General features: G+C 40.4%; 2 protein-coding genes across 3 annotated transcripts in view; one reads left to right on the top strand and one right to left on the bottom strand.

The window, feature by feature from the left end:
• On the top strand, nt 1–11,071 carry KLHDC2 (kelch domain containing 2). 2 transcript variants are annotated; one of them, XM_040620874.1, is made up of 13 exons: nt 1–275; nt 2,804–2,883; nt 4,720–4,837; nt 6,692–6,807; nt 7,109–7,190; nt 7,344–7,427; nt 7,958–8,038; nt 8,114–8,172; nt 8,771–8,880; nt 9,266–9,338; nt 10,324–10,411; nt 10,500–10,552; nt 10,762–11,071. In XM_040620874.1, the coding sequence occupies exons 1-13, from the start codon at nt 123–125 to the stop codon at nt 10,883–10,885; spliced, it is 1,221 nt and encodes a 406-aa protein (XP_040476808.1). In that variant the 5' UTR covers nt 1–122; the 3' UTR covers nt 10,886–11,071. The 2 variants fall into 2 exon arrangements, with proteins under 2 accessions (XP_040476808.1, XP_008691685.1); XM_008693463.2 differs by lacking the exon at nt 1–275 and adding an exon at nt 873–976.
• A 189-nt stretch (nt 11,072–11,260) lies between these two features.
• The window catches only part of NEMF (nuclear export mediator factor), a 48,309-nt gene continuing 38,631 nt past the window's right edge, over nt 11,261–20,938 (bottom strand). Inside the window, exons 23-33 of the mRNA XM_008693437.2 lie at nt 19,836–20,115; nt 19,061–19,103; nt 18,863–18,912; nt 17,153–17,306; nt 15,919–15,996; nt 15,155–15,352; nt 13,886–13,918; nt 12,918–13,018; nt 12,776–12,819; nt 12,614–12,693; nt 11,261–12,340 (exon numbers count right to left, since the gene is read on the bottom strand). Of these exons, the coding sequence (XP_008691659.1) occupies nt 12,263–12,340; nt 12,614–12,693; nt 12,776–12,819; nt 12,918–13,018; nt 13,886–13,918; nt 15,155–15,352; nt 15,919–15,996; nt 17,153–17,306; nt 18,863–18,912; nt 19,061–19,103; nt 19,836–20,115 (1,139 nt within the window). The 3' untranslated portion in view covers nt 11,261–12,262. The remainder of the gene's footprint in view (nt 12,341–12,613; nt 12,694–12,775; nt 12,820–12,917; nt 13,019–13,885; nt 13,919–15,154; nt 15,353–15,918; nt 15,997–17,152; nt 17,307–18,862; nt 18,913–19,060; nt 19,104–19,835; nt 20,116–20,938) is intronic.

Genomic DNA, 20,938 nt, shown 5'->3' on the forward strand with positions numbered 1-20,938 from the left:
GCACGCCGTCCCCTCGCCGCCGCCTTCGGCTCGCCTCTCGCCGCCGCGCGCCGCTTCCTCCTCCTTTGTCTCCTGTCCGTCGCGGGTGTGAGGCCGCTGGTGAGCGCGAGTGCGGCCTCAAGATGGCTGATGGCAACGAGGACGTGCGGGCGGACGACTTGCCGGGGCCGGCCTACGAGGGCTACGAGTCCCTGGAGCTCGCCTGCCCCGCCGAGCGCAGCGGCCACGTAGCCGTGGGCGACGGGCGCCACATGTTCGTCTGGGGCGGCTACAAGGTCAGTGCGCGGCGCGCGGCGGCTCCCCGAGTCCGGGGCGGCGGGCGGGCAGGGCGGCCGCCCGGGGCGCTCCCGCGGCGCGTCTCTGCCCGTCGGTGCATTTCCTCGCGAGCGGGGTCCTCCCCGCCGGTCCCCCGACCCGTCCCGACGCGCCTGGGCTGCTGTCACGCCCGCGCGCCGCCCCCCGCGCGCCCCCCGCTCCCCGCCCGCGGCGCCCTGGGCTCCGGGGAAGTCGGGGCGTTACGGGGAGGGCGCGGCGCGCGACCCCGAGGCGCGCTGTATTTTCAAAGGTTGGGGGTGTAAGAGGGGCGACGTGCGATGTCACTCTTGGCCGTTTATCGGGCCCGCCGGGGAGCACCGCACCCTCGGGGGCCGGGGTCATTGGGCCCACGGCTGCCGTTGCCCGCGTGTGGGGTGACCGAGGTGCAGGAGGACTGCCCGGAATTCCCGCGGGAGTCGCCTTCTTCAGCCACCTCGCCTGTTCGGGAGCCCAGCTGCACCCGGGCTGTGGCCGTCAGCCTGTTGTTTGAGCACCGCACGGCTGCTTTCCTTTTAGTTTCAGCTGAGAAAGGGTTCACATGTTTCAGAATAAACCCCTATTAAGAAAATGAACGGAAAAGGCTCCCCCAGTAACCAAAACATCCACAGCAGCAGTTGGAACCACCAGGTCAGCTCTGTGACCCCTCATCAAAAGCAACGCGGTGAGTTACCGGTTTAGAGCCCGCTGCGCTTCTTGCCGCCTCTGGCGGGGGATCCTACCCAGATGCCTCCTGTGCAAAGCCTGTTCCTTAGTTCTCCTGCCCTTTTGCTGTAGAGGTTCCCAGGAACACCTCACATTCTAGAATGGGCGCGCTGCATTTGCTGGGGTGGCGCTGATCCATTCCTACCAAAAATACTCTTTTTAGTCCGTTTTGGTCTTAAAATTGATCTCCCTGCCCCCATTTGCTTGAAATCTGGTCCACTACACCTGTGCCTTTGATGACTTATTTTGAGTCTGGTAATAGATTTTGGCTTCTGGCACAGTTGACCGGATCATAGCGGAGAACTGCCAAAAAGGCAGATGGAGTAAACTGCTGTGCCGTCTTGATGAATTCATTTACTTTAAGAAGAGATTTTTGGGTTTTTGTGTGTGTGTGTGTGTTTTCTTCTTTTGCCAGTCCTAATTAATCTGCAGTGTTTTCTCCTCAGGGTCCATTGAATAGGTGTTTAGAGGAGGGTACTTGGTAGGAGGAAGGGGCAGGTATGTAGAGCCATTATTAAAATGTAAATAATTCCATTGGAGAAGTTAACCCGTTAATCACACTTTGGTCTACACTACTTACTCATAATTCTGTTTGTAAAAATCAGCAGCGTTGAGGGAATGGGACTTGACTTTGGGGAATGGGGGTAGGGTTGTCAGGAAGATTTTTGATGCTGAGTTTTTAGGGCCTGGATGCCTAGGACTTAGGAGGGAGGCACAATCAGTGAAGTAAGTGGGTGATTCCAAAACAGGCTGTCCTCAGTATTTTGGCTAGAACCCCGAGAAGCCTTTGGAGATTGTTTTGAAGGCAATAAACCTTCGCTTCCTACACAGTAGTCTGTTCTCCTCTTTGGGCAAAGCTGGTCTACTCCGGGTCAGCCCGCTATCGTGATTCCAGCCTTCTCTTCCTAAGTGGTGGGATAGAAAGTGTTTATGTGGCCACCTCCTCTGTTGCTGTTTACTACTTATTATACAAGCTTATTGGATCCTGACACCCATTCTCAGTGAACTGCTATTGTTCACCATGTCAATGTTGACATTGTTCAAAAAGTGGCCGGGGAGGTTCAAAGGTTGGGGAGGTCGGGCCTCCACTGCAGTTGCAATGTCAAGGAAAGGAGGGCTGAATCCTGGTTCCACTGTTACTTGCAAGTAACTGTGGGCAGATTACTTACCTCTCTAAAAAACCTATTTTCTTGTACTAACAACTGCTTTCTAGGGTTGTTGAGAGGATTGAATAAAGTAATCCACTGAAAGAACTCAGCTAGTTCTGGCATATGGTAAGCTCATTCTGTTAAGAATTTTTACCTGAGGGGGAATGGAGCAGAACAAGGAACTTAAAATTTTGCATACGGACTTAACTGCACATTTGCAGTTCTGCCCCCTCTGTTTCTTGGTAGAGAATGGCTAGAAAATGACATCACGTGTTAGTGTGGGTCAGGCACTTACACGGTGCACCTGTCTGTAGCGTGTGAGCCATGGCACAGGTAACCTCTGCTGAAGTCCTGCAACGCAAAGTTGGAGAAGGTCTGTTCAGCGTAAAGTGGCCTGGGAGAGCCCCTGGAGACCTCTTAACTGCCTGCGTCCTAAGGGTGGGGTTGTCTAATAAGCATTACCTTGAGTATGTGGCATGGGGCAGGGAGGGCTGTCCATTTGCTAGAAGTGAACTGTAAGCCTTATTTAACTTCTCATAACTCTCATTAGTATCTCAAGATAGATATGAACAAATACACAATAGTGCCTCTTTAGAATACCAATTGTTTTTATATTTGCTATTTGTTATTCTTCTTAGAGTAATCAAGTCAGAGGACTATATGACTTTTATCTGCCTAGAGAAGAGCTCTGGATCTACAACATGGAGACCGGAAGATGGTAACTGGATATTATGAGGGAGGCTGAAAAGTTCAAATAAGATTGCAAATAAAAAGAAACTCGGGGTGTGTTTGGGTGGCTCAGTTAAGCGTCTGACTCTTGGTTTCAGCTCAGGTCAAGATGTCAGGGTCAAGATTGAGCCCCAAGTTGGACTCTGTGTTCAGCAGGGAATCTGCTTGAAGATTCTCTCTCCTTTCCCCTGCTCTCTAAAATAAAATGAATCTTAAAATGGGGGGAAAACCCCCCACAACTCTGTAAAGCCCATTCTATTAGAATAAAAACATATTTTTTTTTAAAGATTTTATTTATTTATTTAACAGAGATAGAGCCAGCGAGAGAGGGAACACAGCAGGGGGAGTGGAAGAGGAAGAAGCAGGCTCATAGCGGAGGAGCCTGATGTGGGGCTCGATCCCATAACGCCAGGATCACGCCCTGAGCCGAAGGCAGACGCTTAACCGCTGTGCCACCCAGGTGCCCCAGAATAAAAATATTTTAATTGAAGATCCAAAACTATCTCTATGTCCTAAAAACCATGTTCTGCTAGTTCAGCTTGGCTGCTAAGCTTAGACATATTAGCATCTCTTCAGTAATTTGGTACTTTCATGACCTTTTTTGAAGACACTCTATTGAGGGCTCTATAAAATACCCTTGTAATGTTACAGAAGTAGAGGCTTCAGATCTTGGAATGGAAATACAGTAAAAGCTCCATATATATTTTTTTAAGATGTTATATCTTCTGTTACATGGTAAATGAGAAAAGGATTTCTAGATTGTATCTCCTAGAAATAAAGGTGGTATTCTAATGAGCTCTAACATTAAAATTTCAATGCAGATTTCTTTAGTGTTTAAGAAAAAAAAACAACCAACCACTAACCTAAATTTGCCTTCCATACAACTGGGGATATTCTGAGAAGATCTTTTGCCAGTCTTGTAAAAGAGGTGCTCAAGCGAATGTTCTCGCAGAGTTAATGTGGTTCTCAAATGCCGGGTTAGCCGTGGCTGGGATTTACAAAGTAGCCTTCTCCATGGTTTGCTTGGTAAGAACTCTGTGCCCTTAACGTATTTTGCACATTCTAGATCACAGGACTAAGACAGTAGTGGTCCCACCTGATTTAAGAGTTCAACGAAAAAGTGAAGATTATTTCTGTACGTAGCAAATTAGTGTTGATCTGAGTTGTTTGCTCGATTTTTTTTTTTTAGAGAATTGGAAATTTATAATAGTATTCCTTTAATAGGGGAATTCTACAAAATTTTTTAAAACGTCCAGCCCCATAAAGGATTTGTAAAAATAAGCCTACCGAAACTTCAAGCTTAGCTAAAGTGATAAAGTGAGCAGAGGACCTTAACCATTCTATTAATATTCTGAACCGTAGATTTCTTAGGCTTTTTGATTCGGATTCGTTCTTAGGTTCAGAAGACGTGAGGCACGCAGAGCACTCAGAGCAGTGCCGGGCCTGCAGTAAGTACTGACCGCCTGTAATCCCACATAAGGTCTGAATCATCAGATTCGTCTGAACGGCTAGAAGGTCACTGAATACAACACTGTTGAATTCATCTGTCAGGAGTGGGACGAAGTTTTCCTTTGGGATTCCCGGCTCACTCGACACTAAAAGCAAAATAGCCACTGGCTGTGTCAACAAAGAGCAGTGAAGCTTGAGCAGCACAGGCCGGTGCGCCCGGCTCCCAGGCCTCCTGTGGCGCTGGAAGAGACCCGGACGCTCGAGCCGGCCTGCCGACTTTATGTTTTCCCTTTATTGTGGGGATAGAAGAAAAATGAATGACTTTTACATTTCTTCCCTTTTGCGAAACATTTACATTGTTTTTTTCTGCCCTCAGGAAAAAAATAAACACGGAAGGAGATGTGCCTCCCTCCATGTCCGGAAGCTGTGCTGTGTGCGTGGACCGGGTGCTCTACTTGTTCGGAGGACACCACTCAAGGGGCAACACGAATAAGGTGAGTGTTTCCAAGGGTTATGGTTTAGGGCAACTGTACACTTTCTCAGACACCTTCGGATTTCTAAGGTTAGCCCATCTTTACTCCTGTCCCAGTTTTAAGAATTCATGTACGCGATAATGGTCTGAATGTGCATTTTAGTATTTTGTCTACCAGTCTGTTTATTAGGCCTTCGGTAAAATCAACTTTGGTTGATAACGTGTGTGCAGTAATTTTCTAAGTGGTTTTGCTTTGTGTTCTCTGCAGCTACTCGGTCTTAGAACCCTGGGGTGTTAGATAAATATTAGTAAACCAGGTGAAAACAAGATACAGTCATGAGGGGCAGGGTAAAAACGAGCAGAGCACCGCTCAGCTGTGAGGCTGAATTAATACGGACAACATACGCTAACATTCCTGTAATATGGCACTCTAAGATACTGTTGTTGACTCTGTCGGTGTTTTTTCCAAATAGGAAAAAGGTAACAGTTGCTCTCTCAAGCCAGTGACACACAAATGTCAGTCAGAAAGGTGCATATGATTTAGGGAGACAGCAACTTAAGCACCTTATAGGCTGAGCACTTGGTTAAACACTGGAGACACAGAGATGAATGATACAGTCCCCCCCTCATATTCTGGAAGGGACACACGTAAGTAGTAGATGATTTCAGCAGCACGTAAGGAGATACACGGAGCCTGGCTCATAGTGTAACAGCTCAGTAAATACTGTTAAATCTGAGAAACAATCCTTGACATTGTGTTTGGAAGGATGGAGGAACAGAATAAGCAAAGTCTTCACCCAAGAGGGTTGAACTGAATCATAACTGGAAGGGGGAGCCACGATACAGATATCCAGGGGCAGAGGTATAAGCAAATAGGTCTTATTCATGGGAATGCCAAGCGGTTTGCTGTGGATGGAGCATATGGCTGACATAGGTTCCAGCTGTACTCCTAGGAGCTCTGGGGCAGAGCTCCAAACAAGTAGAGCTCTGTCACGTCTTTGACAGGCCTTGGGACACCTGTGGGACGAGCATACTGGTGTTGGGCAGGCTCCAGACCACCCCTCCTGACTCCCATTTTAACAAGCGTAGCTCCACTTCAGTTAGGCCTTTGCTGAAGATTTTGTTTGAAGAAAGGGTTCTGTGCCTGAAAGATTTTGTGAGGCACCGCTTGTAGGCTGTAGCGGAGCCATGTGTTTTTCAGGGCCAAGGCGGAGAGGGAGAACTTTGACCCAACATGAAGCAGCTTGGGAAAGAAGCTGTGGCTTTAGGGCTGGACAGAAAAATGGGAGTAGTTAGTGTACCAAATGGCTGGGGGTTGAGTATTTTAAGTTTGATCGGAAGGAAGCTTAGGAGTCTTAAGAGAAGTAAAAAGATTATATAAAAGCAGATTTATTCAAGCACCTGGATGGGAACCCTTTGAAAGACCAATACTTTATGTAGCAGCAGCTAAGGATAAATCCTAAAAGATTAAGTAGGCACTTAAGATGTGTTTGTTAATTTCAGTTTGAAGGTGAAATTGCTGAGTTGAATTTTTTTGGTAATACCATCTTCATACCCATAAATTAGATCAGTATGACTAAGAGTGCCTATGTAATCAAGGCACAGAATAAAAATCCACACACTTCTATTCCTCCATTAAAAAAAATGAGGCTATTGGGGAAAAAATGAGCTGAACAGGGTGCCTAGTGACTTAGGTAGTTTACATTCTGGCATAAATTCCTTATGTAGAGTCAGACCAGTAACAGTCTGTAGTCACACTTTAAGGAGAACTGAATTCGAGGACATTTCTATTACTGTTACATCACAATAAAATTAAATGCCAACGCTGAATTTCTTGCCCATCACCAAACCTAACTGAAATCATTGCTTCTGACAGTTCTACATGCTGGATTCAAGGTCTACTGACAGAGTATTACAGTGGGAAAGGATTGATTGCCAAGGAATTCCTCCATCATCAAAGGACAAACTTGGTGTCTGGGTATATAAAAACAAGTGAGTTAGCAGCCCCGTAGATTTGAGTTTTTATGTGCAAAGTGGTTTGCCATTCAAGTGTCCTTAGACAATAACCATTGTAACCTTAGAACATACCTTCTAGGGCCCGTATGAGGGTTAAATGAATTAATACATCAAAGTGCTTAACACAGCACCTAATTAGCCATAGTAGCCGTTATTATGTGAATGAGTATTCTATATATGGAAGGGTGCCTTCTCAGTTCGTAGCATGAAAGAAAAACTTCTCATATCTTTCTAACCTGTGGATGTTTGAATTTTTAGTGTGTTTTTTATCAAACAGGTTAATATTTTTTGGAGGTTATGGATATTTACCTGAAGATAAAGTATTGGGAACTTTTGAATTTGATGAAACATCTTTTTGGGTGAGTGAGGTTTCGTATTTGTATATGGCCTTCTTGGTATTTGAAATAATACACGTTTGCTAGTCTTGTTCATTTTGCCTTATTCATAAACCAGGCAAAGCTATATAATTTTACAAACATTTGTGAAATAACTCCGATTCTTATTTTCTGTAGAATTCAAGCCACCCGAGAGGATGGAATGATCATGTACATATTTTAGACACTGAAACATTTATCTGGAGTCAGCCTATCACTACCGTGAGTTACTGAAGAATAATGAATTATTAAAGCAAGGCTCCTTGGAGGAGAAAGGGAGTTGGAGGTGGTAAAAATGGACAGTTCATTCCTGTTTTTCTGGAGAGAGAAGGTTCATTGCTTTCATTATTCTCCAAGGAGTCCATACCTCAGAAAAGTTTAGTGAATATACAGACTAACCCAGCATCCATTATCTAATAGATGTTAAGTGGTATTGTTTGAAACTAAATAACTCCTAAGCACTAGATTGTAATTTAAGTCACTCAAATATTAGATTTCTTTTTCCTCTGACACAGGTGTCATATAATGTACTACCTTTTATTTTAAAAGATAAGAATAAGACAATCATTCTATGAACTAGTGCATTAAGTAATACAGCTCACATATAAAATTACAGTGCGTGGTTTTAGTATTGCTGTTGAATAGACATCTGCACGTTAGCTTAAAAGCTCAGGTGTCTTGCATATCCTCATCCCATATCCAGAAAAGATTCTGGTATTTATTTTAAAACATTGCTTTTATGACTTTTACAGGGTAAAGCACCTTCACCTCGTGCTGCCCACGCCTGTGCAACTGTTGGAAACAAAGGCTTTGTGTTTGGAGGCAGATACCGAGTAAGTGTATGAATAGTTTCAATGATTTGCTTTTGAGTCATTCCGAATGATAATTACTTCATTATCCTTTTTCAGGATGCTAGAATGAATGATCTTCACTATCTTAATCTGGATACATGGGAGTGGAATGAATTGTATGTATCACTTTAGAGAATTATTTTTAAAACATTTAATATTTTTTTCTGTTATCAGTATATAACATACTTGCTTAAATTTTCTACAACTGAGAATTTAAATAAATGTGATGATTAGATCCTTAAAGAAATTTTTTAAAATTTCCTGTTCCCGTAACTACCTGGCACACAGCATATGCTCAGTGTTTGTTGAAAAGATCTGAAGTTGACTCTACCTTCTAAGAACGTAGTTAATTCTAAAGCATGCAGGGGCGCCTGGGTGGCACAGCAGTTAAGCGTCTGCCTTCGGCTCAGGGCATGATCCCAGCGTTCTGGGATCGTGCCCCACATCGGGCTCCTCTGCTGGGAGCCTGCTTCTTCCTCTCCCACTCCCCCTGCTTGTGTTCCCTCTCTCGCTGGCTGTCTCTATCTCTGTCAAATAAATAAATAAAATCTTTAAAAAAAAAAGCATGCAGTATTAATACCAAGAGGTTTTTAAATTTAAAGTCTTTTTTCATAATTCTATATGAACTTTAAAAGAAAACTTCTTTACTGTTTCTCTGTATTAAATAGCAGCCTCTTTCAAACACAGATACTGTAACGTAGCTGCTCTTTTCAGAATTCCACAAGGCATATGCCCAGTTGGCCGATCTTGGCACTCACTAACACCAGTTTCTTCAGATCATCTCTTTCTCTTTGGAGGATTTACCACTGATAAACAGCCACTAAGTAAGTCTTTTAAAAATAAATCATTATACATCATTCATATGTGATAATATAAAGAGATGGAAAACATCAGTCTCTCTTAAATATATCAGAGGGCTATAGGGTTGGTTGGAAGGTTTGCTATTAATTTTGATTCCATAACAAACCTGTAATTGTTTTTATACTAGGACATCCACTGATTCTGTCCAGTGCAACACTTAAAAGCCCCACTGGAGGGTTGTAACAAGCAAAGGGCTGCTTGGTTAAGTGCAGAGGGGAAAAAAAAAAGATCTATACTTCCTGTTTGTACTCACAATCTGATTTATTACCTTTCTTGCTAAAGCTGTGCCCTTTAATTATCAGTGTCCTGTTGACAACATATTTCATGGCTGTTCTTTGCTTCAATCAGGTGATGCCTGGACTTACTGCATCAGTAAAAATGAATGGATACAGTTTAATCATCCCTATACTGAAAAACCAAGGTATGAACTATTTAAAAAATAATTCTTATACTGAATAATTGAGGTCCATAAAGACGTACAAGACCGGTATGAGAGAGGAAATTGTGGCTGTGTACCTCATTCTTCTTATTAAAAATCCTAACACTCACTAAGGTTTCATGTCATACCTCTTGAAAGAAAAGAAAACCAATATTATCCTAGTATCGAATGCTTTCTTTTCTGTCCCTGTGCATAAAAAACAAAGCTGGACTTGACTTTTGCTGCTGCTTTTATCATAAAATTGATGTAGTTAAAATTTATAATCAAGCCCTTTTCTCAAGTGTTTTCAACTGATCCTAGGTTTGCCATTTAAAAGAAACGTAACTGGAAAGGAGAGAATTTCAAAACCCTGAAGAATGAATATAGGGAATCAGATTTGCAGTAGCACTAACAGATATTAAATCACATCACCCAAGAGTTCTCTTTGTTAATCTCAGAATTGTTACAAAAACTGCTAAAGGATATGCTGTAGTCACAACTGGTATTCAAAGCACATTTAAATAGGTCAGCCTGCATCTCCCCCCCCAAGCCTCTAATGTAAGTACACTTATGCACAAAGGCTTCATTTGGCACAAAAATTCTTCCCATAGGATGACCAGGCCTGACACCTAGAGTATCTCAGGCGGATGCAGCATCCTTCAGATGTTTTGTGTTAGGAGGACTGGCCCTGCCGTGAAAAGAAGATCGAGAGGGCATATACCACACATCTCCCATAAGAGTTTTATTGCTAACAAAGACCTAGAGAACAGATCATTCAGTTCAAACCCCTCATTGCATAAATTAGGACTGGACCAGAGAGAAAATGATAACATCCAGATAAAACATTTTTTTCTAGCGGTTGCTTCTCAACGTGTTTCTGGTCTGTACTAAAGATCTCTAGTCTTTCTTTCAGCATTCTGTTCTGTAGCATACATCGTCAATTCGGTGTTTGGGTAACTTCAAACTCAAGCTTTTGTTTTAAATATAGATTATGGCATACAGCTTGTGCCAGCGACGAAGGAGAAGTAATCGTTTTTGGTGGGTGCGCCAATAACCTTCTTGTCCATCACAGAGCTGTAAGTATTCTACCCTAAAGGACACTTGATAATATTTCTGAAACCTGTGGAGTACTTACTTTTGAAAATGTTCAAATCTATTTTTCAGGCACACAGTAATGAAATACTTATATTTTCAGTTCAACCAAAATCTCTTGTAAGGTAAGTAACTTTTTACTAGGTACTTCATTTCAATTAATGCCCCTGAAAAACCAGGTATACGGATAACAAGGGCAATAACAAGCCTTCTGTAACTAACCAGTTCCTATGAAAATCTTTATTTTCTTGGGGGGGTTGTTTTTTAATAAGTCTTTAAATTAATGTACTTCCAAACAGTAAAGCAAAATTATTTTTCTCTTGTCCACTTTCAGGCTAAGCTTAGAAGCCGTCATTTGCTTCAAAGAAATGTTAGCCAACTCGTGGAACTGCCTTCCAAAACACTTACTTCACAGTGTTAATCAGAGGTTTGGTAGTAACAACACTTCTGGATCTTAAGGCTTCATAGATCATGCCTCTGATCACCTTGCATGGACAGCAATTCTGTAAACATCAGAGAGTGGTATCGTTTGTATAATTATATGCATTGTTGTAGTTTGCAGCTTTTTGGTTTTAATGTGCATGTGAATGGCCTAGAGAACCTATTTTTGTGTCTAAAGTTTACAATAAATGTATTTAACACCAGTAACTGTGTTCTATTAAAGCAAAAGAAAATACTTGGGCTTTTTACCCCAAGGAATGGTTATTATATTTCCTTTTTGGTAACTTCAGGATATATAGCCGTGGAAACATTACATTATTCTTACCACTATCAAAATGGTAAGGTTATTTTTTTAAATTTTTTTTTTTTAATTGCAAGAGTAATCTGTTGTATTTACAACGCTAGGCTGTATAATTACAAAGTTTTTTTTTTTTTTTACATTCAAATGGAAAAATATTCTCAATAGGACTAAGCTGGTTAAATTCTGGAAGGACCAACAGCTGTTCAGTACTTTGACCTTATTGATGCTTTGGTATAGGGGCGGGGCAAGTGGTCATACTGTCGGTAGCTATGGTCTAATCATTTAATAAGTTTTTTAGCTCATAAAAGAATGGGAATGATGTTATGACTTCTTCGTTCTGTTAGGAGATAGAAGAGGAGGAGCTGGGTCAAGAGTCTTTAGTGATAAGCCTAAAAGTGCACTTATGATATCATAGGTTAAGATACTCTGGAACATGCTGCTAATTACTAGAGGTAGAAAATAAAATGGTATAAAACAGATTACAAGGAAGAAATCAGGATGAAAAGTGAAGTTGTTTAAATGCATGGAAGTGATGAGTACCAATTTTTTTTAGGTGTTATTTCTTAGGCTGAATTATGTGTATTTTAAATCTGGTCTAATATATTTTTTGACAACTAGAAGTAAAGGCAGAAGGTTTCCAACACTTAATCCTACATGTTCAACCCCCCACCCCCACCACACCACCAGAAAACAACTGTGACCGGCCTGCAGTAGATACACTAGATGTTCTAAGGGTGGATGACCAAGTCAGCAGTCTAAGCAGCTGAGCCACTTCACCGTTCGACTTCTGTACAACATGAAATGAAAACTTCTTAGTATTAACCTCCCAAATTTCGAGAAAATGTAGGAGAAAAACTACAGATGTATACAGTTAGCATTTAACTGTCCACAAATATTTTAGGAAATCCTACCGTAGTGTGTGTTTCCTCTCTAAAAAACTGGAAGAAAAAAAAAAGTCCTTTTGGCGAATATAGCAAGGCAATGTTTAGTTCATTTTTAAATGCGGAAGTCTTGTTACATGGTGTTTTCATCTTTGAACTTCCAAAAGGCTATAAAATTGGCTCTTCTCAAATATTTTAGGATTTCATTTCAGCTATTTCCTTTTTACATTCAGAAGATTGGGTGCAGACACTTTGACTTTGCCAGGAATGTTTCTTGATAAATCCGTGTCCTAAAAAAAGAGAATTGCTGAATATCTTCACATTCTATGTGGTGGTCATGTTTATGACAGTTATGTGTCCTCTGCTGTCAAAAGACAGACATTTCCAAAATATTCTGTGGAAATGATTTTACTTATGTTGCACTGCTTCTAGTAAGACGACAGCATTAGCTACCAAAACAACAGCTGCAGCCTGCATCTACTATGAATAAAGAACTGAAAGTAGAAACTGCTAACATTTTTAACTGTACCACCGAGCTCCAGACTTCAGGAGGAATACTTTACCTTTACACTGCGAAATAAGTCTTTTTCTCTTGCTGTTGCTTCTTTGGAATGCATGAAACTATTCAAGGCTGTTTTTGCAGCTGTAAATAGAAAATAGAAGAATCTACTTCTGTTCGGGGAAGAAACGTTCAAAATCATAATTCAAAAAAATTTTTTAAATACCTTTTCCCTTTTTCTGAACTCCAGGAGTAAGTTTCACTTTGTATCTTTAAAAAGGAATTGCGTGTGTTACTGAACAGAGATTACAAAACCATTCACAAGTCACTATGTGTCAGTGGTTTTGAGTAAACTACAGATGACTTACTTATAGTTTGTCATGGTGGTGTAAGGGGCACATATTGGAATGGCAAACAGTAATACATCTTCAGGATGCGGCTGCCCAGTCAAAGAGTCAAAGAGATTTTCCTAAAAAGGGAGAACAAAAACAATTATAAAATTCTTACCAGTCCTAAAAAAGAAAAGTCTTAATACTCAACATATTTTTATCTTTTTCTGATAGACCTATAGTCTTAAGCTCTGCTTTCTGTTTCTAGCTCCAAAGAGTTTAAGACCAATGGCGTTTATATTCTTTACTACTAAAATCTCTGTATAACATAATGAGCAATGAAAACAATGATTTTCAAAAATAATACTTGTAAATACATTTAAGGAATAAAAAACTTGTTGGATGTTATTTGTTGCAGAAAACTACTGTGGATTAAAGTGATGTATAAAAATGACCACAAATCGATTTAAATTCATTGCCTGGAAATGGGAGTGATACTTTGGCTAGACCAGCACTTCTCGACCAGGGGGATTTTCTAGCGGCACTCCCCTCTCCCACCCTGGCCCACCTGGGGCATTCTGCCTGTTCTTAAGGAAAAATCTCACAGGCTTCTTAGAGTTGCTCTTGGTGGGCTGCCTACGAGATTAGCCATATTTATTTAGCAACACGAATAAAACTTGGACAAGATGCTTGGTGCTGAAGTAGTTTTTACTTCATGCCATGGACTTTTCTAAACGCTTTATGGGTATTCTCCAAACACTACTCTCCTGGTAGGGACCAATCGTCCCCACTCTTCAGATGAGGAAACAGAAGCACAAAAAATAATGCTTCAAGGTCGCAGTTATATATAGCAAAGTTGGGATTCAAACCCAGAATGTTGGACTCCAGAGCCTATAATCTTGTCTTAGCCTTAGAAGTTGTAATTAGTTAGAAACTGTATATCAAATATTCTGGGAACTAGACTGTAGTCAGAGTGTCACAGTAGGGACCCCAACACAAAGTCATACCTCATTACCCTGCTGGTCCAGGTCTTGTTCTTCCTGCTCCAAACAAAATTATAAAAGTCAGCTATAACTTAAGTTGAAATTCCACATGATTAAAAAACTATGAGGAGAAAAAAAACCCAATAATATAACAAGACTATCACATCTTAACTACAGGTTATGGACCCCAAGACTGTGTTCTGCGGTGTCCCAAAACGGATTTGTGCATCTATTTGAGAGAGCAGTGTCAAAGAGAAAAAGCACTGTTCTCTGAAGTTAAAAAAAAAAAAACACTTTCACATGGAGTGCATGCTAAAATAGTGAAATTAAACGTAAAATGACAATTTAAAATGACAACTAAATTTGATATGTTTGCCAAAGGAAAATGGAGAATCCTGGTGAACAGAACTTTTATTTTTTAGTCTCCGTTCAACAGTTCTAGGATAAATTTTTCATATATTAAGGTAAGCTTACTTTTGTTTGCTCTTCTTAGATTATCTCCAAATAGGTTTTTTTATGTATAATTCATAACACCTCAATATTTATGAGTCTCTGGTTTACAGAATAAATTACAGATATGAGAATAGTGTAAAAATTTGAGGATCAAAATGAATTGTCACATTATAAAACAGTAACATTGTTCTGGAATCCCTGTAAGCATTATCCACACTGAATAGAACGGACGATTCTAGCCAAAGCTTTAACTGCTATAAATACAAATACCAGCAAAGCCAAATTTTTTCCAATTTTATAAAGTAGTCAATCCTTTGCTCAGGATTTCAAGAAGATATACTTAAAGCTGGGCTTGTTTTCAGTTGACAGAATAATTAGGCAACCATCTTAACTGGATAAATTTCACTTCTCGCTGGTTTTTCAACTAGGGCACTTACTTGGCACTTGAGCTGTACAGGCAGTGGACATTATGTAAGATAACACAGCATATATTCCTACAGAAAAATCTAGAGAAGCGCAAATTTACTTTCTGCTCATCTTCAAGACAATCCGAATTATTTGTCTTATTGTAACTGAGCTCCCACTAGAATCAGATAAAGCCTCTCCATAAAATTATTTTCTAAAGGCTTGTAAAAAACTTATATGAACACGACCATTTTTACACTTACATCCTGGAAATTTAGTCCTTTAGGTTGTATTTCTAAGAGGACTTTCATTAAGAATAAGGTTACCACTTGTCCTGGTTTTAGCACTTATGTGAACCTCGTGTCTCGGGAGCCCCGAGGTGGCTGGTGACCGTCTTGAAGCGAAAGCGCACACACGCAGGAGTGGTAGCCCTACCTTGTCGTCATGCGGGTCATTTGCAGCCAAGTCCTGTAACTCCGGACTTACAGCCTCAAGGGAGGGAGTTTCTTTCTTGATGCTGTCTGAAGCCCTTGGTCCACCTCTAGGTTTCTGGGGCTGTTTCTTCACAGGTTCATCCTTTGTTTTTCCTTTCTTCCCCTTCTTCCCCTTTTCTTCTTTGTTTGAACCTGCAGACTTTAATTCATAGAGGTAAAATAATGTCCTCTCTCTCTCTCTGACAAATAAATAATCTTTTAAAAAGGGGGTGGGGCTGGGTGGCTCAGTCAGTTAAGTGTGTGCCTTCAGCTCAGGTCATGATCCGAGGGTCCTGGGATCAAGTCCTGCATCGGGCTCCTTGCTCAGCAGGGAGCCTGCGTCTCCCTCTGCCTGCTGTTCCCCCTGCTTGTGCATGCTCCCCCCCCGAAAAAAAATCTTAAAAAAAAAATGTTGTATGTTCAATATTGTTTGTACTGAATCCCAGCATAGGATAGGCAGCGGTCTGAATGCCCCTTAAAAAGCAAAAGAAGAGGGCCACTGGGCGGCTCAGTCAGTTAAGCGTCTGCCTTCGGCTCAGATCACGATCCCAGGGTCCTAGGATCCAGCCCCGCACTGGGGTCCCTGCTCGGTGGGAAGTCTGCTTCTCCCTCTGCCTCTGCCTCTGCCTGCTGCTCCCCTGGCTTGCATGCACATTCTCTCTCTCTCAAATGAAATCTAAAAACAAAACAAAAACAAAGAAGAACATGGTTTTGGATGGTACTTACCCCCAGCAACTTCATGATGAGTTCACGTTCTTCTTCATCTTGGTCTTTGTATTTTTCTTTCATTTTTTTCATTTTACTCTACAAAATCAAAAGACTTTAGTTGGAAAAATTCAGCAGTTAAAAAAATGCCAAATGTTTGTAAAGAAAAGGTGCTCTTATTCTGTCAAAAATGCTGAGAAGATACCATTATAATAAGCAGTAGAGAGGCTAAAATGATGGATAAACCATACTCCTCACCCTCAAAGAGTTTACCATCTGGTAGAAGACGACGACACGTCATGCAACATATTCTAAATGCAAACATTATTTCTAAGGTGATTCAGAGAAAGACTTCTTTCAGCTTTATCAAGAACTATGGGGGACAAGTAGAGTACAACTTGAATGTCTTAAAAGAAGTAAATTTTACAGGGAATACAAGAAAAGCAGGATTGTAAGATAAAGACACGACAGCGGAGTAGTAGCAAGTCCTTGCACTCGGTTGGAGACAGGATCCACAGAGAGAGGAAGAACAGGAGCCAAGGCAGCAAAAGCTACGCTGGACAAAGGCTCTTAAGACTGAATTTTCTCAACTAAACTGGTGATTCTTTTATGTGGGCTACACATCCAAATTACCTAGTAATTTTTTAAACCATACACCTCTAGGCCTCTCCTAGATTTTTGTCCTTATTAATCTTCGCTGGGGCCCAAATAAAAAATTTATAAATTTTTGAAGATTTCTTTAAGCGGGACACAAAGAACTCCGAACTATAAAAGAAAAGGTTGATAACTGAGACTTCTAAAAGTCTATACTTCTGATTTCCCCTCTACATACAATGAGAGCGTCTATCTAGATGATCTGAAAGGGACACAGAACGGTGATCTCTACGTTCCCTAGAGCCTAACTAACTTTCAGTCAAAGGAAGCCACATAGGATTATTTTCTTTGCCTACATCTTCACTTAAACTTTAAAAAATTAAGAAGAACCAGGGCGCCTGGGTGGCTCAGTCGGTTGGGCACCTGCCTTTGGCTCAGGTCATGATCCCAGAGTCCTGGGACAGAGCCCCACATCGAGCTCCCTGCTCAGCAGGAGGCTGCTTTTCCCTCTCCTCCCAGCTTGTGCTCTCATTTGCTATCTCTGTCACTGTCTCTCTCTCTCAAATAAATAAAAGTAAAATCTTAAAAAAAAAGAACCTCACAACTTCATTTGTGAACCACAGAGTACTAACTTTAACAGTTCACCCCAAAGCTTTATTACCTTCTGTCCTCGTTTCATTGGCTGCACAGCTGGGACATTTTTGCTTGTGTTCTGATGAGTTTCAATGTGTAAAGTATTTTCTTTTTCTTTGTCCTTTACCTCTATCACTTCTAAATCCCCTGAGTCACTTGGAAGCTTTTTCTTCTTCATTTCCCTAAATAGAAATGAAATGGGAACATCTGATTCTTAGTGTCCCAAAATACAGGAAGGGGAACACGTATAATATATAAAAGATCATGGCTTCTGCTTAACTTCATAACCACCAGGCTATAGTATAAAAGTAGGGAAAATACAGCATATAGGAAAAAGCTAAAAACTTTTCTCTCATGGATTTATTCTTTCTGTCATCCAGGCCACACACTGTCACCCTTGACTTATCCTTACTCAGTAGCCTCCACACCTTGATGGCCAGGCACTAGGATTTGTAGTCTGTATCAGCATGGCCTTGGCAGATTTTAGTATTCAATAAAATATGTTGACAGGTTAGCTGAATAAATACACAGATAAAGATATACAGATTAAGGAGGAAGGAGAAACCCTTTATGACATTTTCTATGTGCAATCTCTTCTATTCCCAGTGCCACCACACTAGCCCTGGTCCTCATCACTTCCTACCGAGACCTTTTTTCAGTATTTCCCCCATAAACTGTTCTACATGAACTTCTAGATTAATCTTAAGTGTTTACCTATCTCACGTTCCCATTTAAAATCTTCCAAAATGTTCCTCATATCACTTTCGGGATGAGGTACAAAAATAGCTAGCTTATCATTCTAATCAGTTCTCCACTTTTGATCCAAGTTCACTTTGCCCATCTTATCATCTACCAGTTCACAAACATGAACTTTTTGCCCCTTTCACCTCAGTCTACTTATCAATTCCCCAAAGCACTATGCATATTGCTTCCAAATCGCTGCCCTGCTTTGTTAATGCTAATTCTCCTTGGAATCTTTGACCTTCTTATCTTCCATTTACCTATGGCCTGATATATCTTCAAGGTACACTTCTGATGGTATTCTCAAAATATCTGGACTCACAGCAGTTTCTGGCTCCTGAACTAGTGTATCCCTACCGTATGGCTCTTTTCCTGAATCCAGGACTTAAAAACGCCTTAAAGGCACAAGCTTTATTATATTTTACCTCTTTGTATACTCAGTATTAAGCATAGTGCTGTGTCCTCAGCAAGTGTGTTGAAGCTGTTTAATGATTATCTTTCTCAAACACAAGGGTTTATTATCCATTCCACTCTACAGTCTCTTCCTGGACTGCTTAACTAGCTTTATAGCCTTTTTTACCCGATAGTGATTGTCTCAGCTGTCCCTTTCCTCCTGCCTGTCTGCCTCCCGAGACCTTCTATGTTAAAAAAAAAAAAAAAAAAAGTCTATTAAACGAAACTTTCCTATTTTCAAGTACTCTTGTTTATTCCTGTCAATATTATCCTAGAACCAGCCTATTTAATGCATATATTTACATAACAAAGGGTCTGTCTCATGTTACTTGACCTATCTCACCGACTGTAGTGACAGATTAGGGGCCTAAAACAGAAAAACCTATTAGAGCTGAATATTAAGAACTAAACAAGGTTTATGCTGAATCTTGGTAATTTTAATAAGGGAGGTCTTTAGAACCTCCAAGTCATCTGTCACAACTGAATTATCAGTAACCAAAAAATATTTACATGCTTTCCAGTTAGATAACACAAATATGTTTACCTTCTTTCCTTGGCTGACAAATGTCTCCGGCTCTGTAATTTACTGTCACTCTATTAAAATTAAAAAAAAAAACAAAAACACAAGCAAATACAAACAATAACATCACTACTATTAATTTTCCAGAAAGTAAAATTAAAAGTAGAAAATGATTCATGAGAAAGACATGATGTTCTTCACAAAACTTTGAAAATAGCTTACCGTATTAGAAGATTCCTCTTTTGAAGCCAATTTCTGGAGGGACCTATGAAAATAAACAGAAAGAGGCATCCACTAGCCTGTAAAAGGCATTCATTTACAAAGTCCACAAACATTCCCGTTATCATACCCTTAAGTACTGGCAATCTACAAATTTTCACATGCTGATAAAATTTTTAAAAATCATATTGCTCACCTCACACTTTTAAATATATTCTTAAATAGCGGATATAAATTGAACACTTACTATGTGCCAGGCACTGCTAGATGCTTTATATACGTATAATCTTCACCAAAACCCTATAAAGGGGGGGTAATATTCCATTTTCACAGAGAAAGAAACTGAAGCTCAGACACAGAGTAACTTGCCCAAGGACATACCCCAAGACTCAATTCTGGCCTGACTGCTAAGCTGTTCTTAACTATTCTAGTGATAACACTTTTAAAACTATGATATTGTTTATGTGGTGATCAGGAAGACTTTAAAGATTAAAACGCTTAAAATTTTTTATGGAATTGCCTCTCTTACATTATTGGCATTTATACTCATATACGTGTTTCTATTTTGACCTACTTTGGCCACTTTTATGTTTACTGTATTTTTCTACCCTGGGTCCTGGAAATTTCTTTAGAGAAATCTACCCCCCAATCAAATAGTGAAAAGATAGTAAGACTACAGGACAATGGAGGGTAAAACTTCTAAAGTCAACCTTGGTATTATTTCAGAAGGATTAACTCTTCCATCATTGCTAGCTATAAAATAATAGTTTTTAATTACCTTTGGGGTTGAAGGTGGGACAAGTCAATGGTAGTATCAGGATAACTTAATATCTCTTCCCCTTCATCCTTCATTTCACCAACAGGTTCCTGGTCTTTTACTGCATCCTCAGATTCTCCTTCATCTTCAGAGCTTTCTTCCTGAACCAGCTCATCATTTAGCTCATCCCCACCACTCTGAATAGTGATATCCTCCTGGTCAGCCTGAGTCATGAGTTCCACTTCCACAGGGGTTGCATGTGATTCCTCTTTATCTCCTTCACTGCTACTGTCCCCTCCATCTGCAGAATTAGCGTAAGGAAAGTCAGAGCGATACCTACCAGAACAAAGCTAGACGATTACCTCGAAAACTTCAAAAAAGCATTCTGTTGACTCCGTTTCTCTAAAAGATCACCAAAAAAAGCCTGATTACCCCCAAAGGGCACTAAGACAAAAGGATACTTTTGTAACATGAACTGGTTGGAATAAATGCTCTCCAAGATACTTTATAAATTTCTTAGACATTGCAACCATTTCTACAATGAAAACTTGAACTTGTCTTGGTTAGGTATTTCCAAAAAGGAGGACAAGAGAAGTAATTCCATAAATTCTGCTGCTGTTACTGTAACTTGCACATGAGAAGTGAAACGAGATAATACATGTAATATAACTGGCACACAGAAGGGATTCACACTCTTGCAAGAGAAACACTGCTTAGCAGTAATAATACTTCTTAGCTGCCTCCCCTGTAAAAGGAGATGCCATCACCATCTGACAAAGATGGCTGTGAGAATTCCATTAAAAATAATGTAAACAGAGAACTTTGTACAGTGTCGGGAACATGGTGAAAATTTTTTTAAAAATCTTGTAATGCAACAGCAGTCATAAATGAAACAATGCAATACTAGTTCTAAAAAGGAATGACCCTAGGAGAATAACTGTAAAAACAATATAAAGGGTATACTTTCTCTAGTTCTTTTAGGTAGGTGCGTAAATTTATTCCAGCAACCACAGTTGCTTTCCACTTGAAGCAAGTGTATTATTAGATCAAGCCGAATTCTCATGTTTGAAATTACACTTGATATAAACTCAACTTTGTATCACCTCTAATTCTTAAATCCAGAA

The sequence above is a fragment of the Ursus maritimus genome, unplaced genomic scaffold, assembly GCF_017311325.1.
Source record: "Ursus maritimus isolate PB19 unplaced genomic scaffold, ASM1731132v1 scaffold_36, whole genome shotgun sequence".
In the NCBI taxonomy this organism is placed as follows: Eukaryota; Metazoa; Chordata; class Mammalia; order Carnivora; family Ursidae; genus Ursus; species Ursus maritimus.